This window comes from Brachyhypopomus gauderio, chromosome 4, assembly GCF_052324685.1.
Source record: "Brachyhypopomus gauderio isolate BG-103 chromosome 4, BGAUD_0.2, whole genome shotgun sequence".
Classification (NCBI taxonomy): domain Eukaryota; kingdom Metazoa; phylum Chordata; class Actinopteri; order Gymnotiformes; family Hypopomidae; genus Brachyhypopomus; species Brachyhypopomus gauderio.
This window is the reverse complement of record NC_135214.1, coordinates 35,343,002-35,349,326: the sequence shown is the minus strand read 5'-3', so window position 1 is coordinate 35,349,326 and position 6,325 is coordinate 35,343,002. Positions and strand designations below refer to the sequence as shown.

General features: G+C 47.7%; 1 protein-coding gene across 1 annotated transcript; it reads right to left on the bottom strand.

Moving 5' to 3' along the window:
• Positions 1-1,261: 1,261 nt before the first annotated feature.
• Positions 1,262-6,103, bottom strand: fam78bb (family with sequence similarity 78 member Bb). The gene is made up of 2 exons (XM_077001257.1): positions 4,948-6,103; positions 1,262-4,080 (listed from the first exon to the last, which is right to left on the bottom strand). Exons 1-2 carry the CDS (start codon positions 5,208-5,210, stop codon positions 3,558-3,560), a joined length of 786 nt encoding a protein of 261 aa, XP_076857372.1. The 5' UTR covers positions 5,211-6,103; the 3' UTR covers positions 1,262-3,557.
• Positions 6,104-6,325: the final 222 nt, after the last annotated feature.

Genomic DNA, 6,325 nt, shown 5'->3' with positions numbered 1-6,325 from the left:
CTAGCGCAGGTAGGAGAGTGTGTGAGCGCGTGTGTGTTAGCGCCAGCACAGGTAGGAGAGTGTGTGAGCGCGTGTGTGTTAGCGCCAGCACAGGTAGGAGAGTGTGTGAGCGCGTGTGTGTTAGCACTAGCGCAGGTAGGGGCGTGTGTGAGCACGTGTGTGTTAGCGCCAGCACAGGTAGGAGAGTGTGTGAGCGAGTGTGTGTTGGCGCTAGCACAGGTAGGGGAGTGTGTGAGCGCGTGTGTGTTAGCGCCAGCACAGGTAGGGGAGTGTGTGAGCGAGTGTGTGTTGGCGCTAGCACAGGTAGGGGAGTGTGTGAGCGCGTGTGTGCGTTTGTGAGTGCTAGCGCAGTTAGAGTAAAAAGCCTTGTTAAATGGGTCTCTAATGAGGAGCTATGGGAGTTTGTACACCCTCCTCCTCTTCCTCACTTCCAGGTGAAGGAGCAGGAGGTCTCTGACCGTTTTAACCACATCTCCTCCTACCTTACACACGGTGTCAGTACTGGAGCAACCAGCACTTCCACTGAGGAACGTCACTGTGTCTCTAGCCTTGGTGTCTGTGAGCCAGAGGAACGTCACTGCGTCTCTAGTCTGGGTGTCTGTGAGCCAAACACGTGGTGGATCTACAGGGTTCAGTTCAGTACTGGGACACTGCTCACTTTGTTCTTAATTTGACTTTTTGATGATGCTTCTATGGTGGCCCGGAGAGTCAAATCACAACAGCATTTATGAAGCCAAGCAAAGTAGAGAATCAGATGGCATTACATTGCTGTATAAATACATGAGCTTAAAACGCAATGCAAACATAAAGCACTTACAAAACATTTCATTTGAGGTCTGACAGACTGGAACTGTTTCTGGCCACTAGAGGTCAGGCTTTCACCATAAAAATGTGAAGGTGGAGTTCCACTTGGTTCCATATGGTCCGTGTCTGTTGGGAGTTGCATTGGCACCATTGTGTTACTGTGATGTGTCGTTATAACGTAGTGCGGCCCTATAACACAGGACGGCCCTGTAACGGGTTGCCAGACATTTCTTCAGTTAGGAAAAGAGGAAAAGACAGAATAACACAGTTATATTGTTCATGGCTTTGCTGAGGATCTTGCACAATCATCCACAGTGCAGATTAATGGATTAAGACTAAGGGAACCCTTGAATCTTTGGACCCTGAGGAGGAATTTTGGACTACTCCTCCCTGCAGACGTGTTTGACACCACCTCACCCCCCCCCCCCCCCCCCCCCTTCGTAAATGTGTTGGACTAGTCTGCAGGGAGGAAGTGTTCCAGTTTATCAGTCTTTCTTTTTTCATTCTTGTGCTTTGTGCAACTGTCTTGTTGCATCATCCCACATCTCTTAAGCATCTTCTGCCTTGTCATTTAAGATGAAAATATTTTGACACAGTTTCGAATACATTTTTCACTCAATGATCACGAGGCTTCCCGGACCTGAGGCAGCAAAACAGCCCCAACCCATAACACTCCCTCCACCGCTTCACAACTGAGATGATTTGATGACACTCCCTCCACCACTTCACATCTGAGATGATTTGATGACGCTCCCTCCACCGCATCACATTTGAGATGAGGTTTTGATGATGCTCCCTCCACCACTTCACATCTTAGATGATTTGATGACACTCCCTCCACCGCTTCACATCTGAGATGAGGATTTGATGACGCTCCCTCCACCGCTTCACATCTGAGATGAGGTTTTGATTACGCTCCCTCCACCGCTTCACATCTGAGATGAGGATTTGGTGACACTCCCTCCACCGCTTCACATCTGAGATGAGGATTTGGTGACACTCCCTCCACCGCTTCACATCTGAGATGAGGATTTGATGACACTCTCTCCACCGCTTCACATCTGAGATGAGGATTTGGTGATGCTCCCTCCACCGCTTCACATCTGAGATGAGGATTTGATGACACTCCCTTCACCGCTTCACATCTGAGATGAGGATTTGGTGATGCTCCCTCCACCGCTTCACATCTGAGATGAGGATTTGGTGATGCTCCCTCCACCGCTTCACATCTGAGATGAGGATTTGGTGATGCTCCCTCCACCGCTTCACATCTGAGATGAGGATTTGATGACACTCCCTTCACCGCTTCACATCTGAGATGAGGATTTGGTGACACTCCCTTCACCGCTTCACATCTGAGATGAGGTTTTGATGCTGGTGTGCAGTGTTTTTTCCCATTCAAACATAGTTGTTCATTTGCTATAGTTCTGTTGTGCTGTTCTTTCCATTCATGTTCAGTGTTTTTCCAGTAATTAACAGAGGTTTTTGTAGTTTGTAGTCTGCTGTGGGTCTTTTGCTGTTACCATTGGGTTCTTTCTCAGCTCTTTATGCTTTTTCTACTTCATTTAAGTATTTTGCTAATTAGATCCTGCAGTTGTTAACAGAGGTTCACTTCCGTTTTTTTTAGTCTGCACTATGAATGTTTACTCTCTGTCCTCAGTAGAAGCACATTAACAGTACAATTATTTGTGTTATTAGTTTAGTTAGACTGGATTTGGCTGTAAATGTAACTTGGATAATCACCAGACCACATTATATTAGCAGTCAATGCAGAACAGTAATTATAAAGGGTTCAATTACTTTTTCTTGTAACCGTATCCGGTAAACTTTTGAAGTGCCCCCTAGTGGCCAGAAGCTGGTTATGTTTTGATTTAACACCTGATGTCAATTAATATTTCATTGCTTTGAGCTTTCAATTATATGCACAAATTGGGGTGTAGAGTAGAACAGGGGTGACAGGACCCTATTTGCTTTTTAATACTGGTGTGACTTGACGCTCCAGGCCACCATATTCTTCACTTAAGTCAACAATAGCAAAGTCGTATTGGATTAAGAAACAGAATGGATCACAGTTTCTGTGTTGGCATCTTGGGTCAGAAGGCTAGATGAATTTGAAATATCCATCGCCATTTTACACTGTCCTACCAGCTTCTACGTTTAGTTTCCAAGCACAAAAGAAGACCAGATTTCATCATTGGCCCCTTACATGAAGATGCATGAAGATGCAAGGAACACATAACCTCTTTCTCTGGACTCCAGCTCAAGATCTCCTATTTGACCAAGCCACAATATTGTGATGTTTTTGAAACCACTAGTCACAGCTACAGTTTAAGCCAAACGTCTGATTATTGTTCGTCTTGTTTCTTCTTGCTTTGCTGTGGCTGTCTAAGCCACTGTAATCCCCCCCTGCGTCTGCTCCTTCATGCCAGAGCTGGTTTTAAGGCAGATGTCCTCATAAGTACGTTGTCTTCTCGCCACCACCATTTCATTGACTTAAAGGCAGCAGTGTGGAATTAAGGCAGATGGTCCTTTAAACCTTTCGGAATGAATTCAAACACAGTCATTTATTTCAATTTGGTTCTAGAATCACCTGTGTGATTCTAGAATGTTTGCAACAGCCAAGTTCTGATGGAACTTCTGGATGCTGTGACATTCCAGTCATGCTGGTGCACGTGTGCTCCTGAAAGGGTTAGATCAAACACATCTCGAAAAGTAAACGCCTCCATCTCTCTCATTCTCTCTCAGTCTCACTGCTACTTTGAGGGAATCACAACCTGAGGCAACCCCCTTGTGGGCCTCCACATGAGAACCTGGGCATCGTTGGCATTTGGTTTGCCCAAGGCATTGTGGGGGATTGGCTCCATTCGTGTCAGCACCTTGGGCTGGTCCTGGTGTGGAGGCCCCACAAGTCTGGCCCTGGAGCCCAGAGGCTGGGTGGGGTCGACGGTGATCTCCACCCTCATCCTCCACTTCACAGTCTGTAGCAGGATCTTCTCTTGTGTGGCAGTGTTCAGGGCGACTAGCCAGGTGGTGAAGCTCTGGTCACGTGAGATGTGCGTGAGCATCGGCACGTTGCTCTCGCTCACCGGCACCGCCCACGTCACGCTCGGGTAGAAGTTGTCGTTCATGCTGACGGTGAATCTGGACGGCTTGCCCGTCGGACCGGACAGCGCCACCGTTTCCGTAGTGTTCCCGTACCACGGATAGCTCAGGCCGTCCGAGTCACTGATCGCCTTCATGACGCCGTCCCTCAGCTCGGGGAGTTCCCAGCTCGACCTGGGGGTCAGAGGTCAAAAGAGCAACACATTGTGATGCTGGCCCTAGTAGTCATAGCTGCGTGGTACCAACAGGAATGGCTCGTGATGAGTCTGCACTTCAGCGCGGCCCAGCTGTGTGCAAGTGAATCACTTTAAAAAGACCATTACAGCTGAACGATCACTCCATGACCCGCCTTGGCTTCTCCTCACAAAATCTGCTCCATCTGCCTGCTGCCACCCCCCCAGGACTCTCCTCCCCCACACACATGTCCACACACACACACTCTGACAGCACTATCAGACCCTCTGGGGCGCAGCAGAGGAACCCAGTCAGGCACTCTGGGCTGTGGGAGGGTGTGAGAATCTCTCTCTCTCTCTCTCTCTCTCTCTCTCTCTCTCTCTCTCTCTCTCTCTCTCTCTCTCTCTGCATGTTTCTTCAGTCTGTCAGACTATACATTTTTCTCCCAATCTGTGTCCCTTGTCTCCTCATTATGTCGCCTCTTCTGTGGAGGCTATAAGCACTTCTTAAGAGCTTCTGTGTTGATCTGTATTGACCCAGTGAATGGTTCTAAATCGATTGTTTCAAGGTGTATTTTCCAAATGGAGGTTCAGGACTACTTACTAGACATTGAAGGCTCAGGCATACAGACCTCCAGGAGTTATAGGGTGGACGCTCAGTGCATACACAGAGCTGTATCTGTACTCTCATCACAACGAAGTAGTTTCCCCATCATCGTCACTTAAATATGCATTTAAAAAGCATCATTGGTTAGTTGATTTGTTCATTACTTGTCTGAAGTGGCACAGACAGTATCACCGTCATTTGTGAAGCCAACTCTCACGAGCGTGTACCCTTTGAGCGAGATGACGTTAACAGGTAACTTACATTCCGATGTCCCCGTACGTGTTGTAGAATTCCATCTGGGTGCACGCTTGTATCCAGCCCACGACCCACGTCTCGTTCCGGGGAATCGGCGGCATGACTACACGGGCCGAGGCCTTAAAATACGGGGTCTTATACCGGAGCACGATGGGGGAATTTTCCTCGATCACTGTCGGGCATTGGTCAATGGTGGCAGACACGTCGTAAACAACGATGTTCTCGCGTTTAATGCGGGACTTGCAGGCAATGCTCTGTATGCAGCCCATGGCGAAGCGCGTTCGCGTCAGGGCACCAAAAAGTGGGAGCGCGCCGAGGACGAAGGATTCGGAACCAAGAAAAACAACAAGGATCCTTCAGGGTTGATTTAATTATGTCGATATCCTCGCGTAATCAGTTTTCCTGTTCAGATGAAAATTGATACCTTAGGTTTAAACTGGCAAATAGTCCATAAAAATAACTTTTCTTTAAAGACACAGGAGATTAAAAGTAAACAAAAAATTGCACCTCACAGTTATTAAGACACGAAGCTGCGGTGTAAGTTCTTGAGAAGTCTATCTGTTTGCTCAGACATCGACGACAAAATCCAACTCTGATTGTCAGTCGCAACGGAAATAGAGGTTTGTTGTGACCGGGGTCCACTCCTATATCGCCGTGTTCGGTCGCAGGTCTGCGCCCCTTAAGTCGTTTCTTTCTAGTTCGAGTTTTCATGTCACTACGCAGACTGAGCGGTACTGTCAGGTGTGGCGTACCGCTCGCAGCGTTTGGAGGTGCTCGCTTTCCTCGGTGACACGGCACATAGTGCCGAGGTTCACGCGGTCAGAACAACAGCAACAATAGCGAAAAATCTTAAACGGTTTCATTCAATCGACGACAAAGAAGCCAAAGGTTGAAGGCTCTTCCAGTCGAGTGAGTGTAGATTTAGGCGCTTACTGTCATGCACGTTCGGCGTTCTGGTAGATGGTGGAGCGTTGGAAGAAAAAATGCCATTATCGTAAGACATTTAGGTCGCACATTCTTGTTAGACTTTACATAATACTTAAGGACACTGCAGGAGAGTTGGACGTTCTGAGATCGTGGAGGCGGTTTCCTTGAATCACGTCTTTTCTGATCCGCGGTCCTCGTCTCAGTCGCTGTCCTCTCCTCCGTGGTGCTGAATGAACCACCAGAAGAGGGAGACCGACAGGCGTAGGCAAGCCAAGCGCTCGTGTCCCCACCAGCCAGTCAGATTTCACATTTAAGCGTGATCAAAACGTGACGCTAACGTACGCTGGTAGCAAACAAGCAATTTCATGAAATTAGTTTCTATTTTGTTCTTCTTTCGTTTATAATAGATGATATATATTCATATATGTGGTACGTATTTCCTAGTAAATCAACGCTG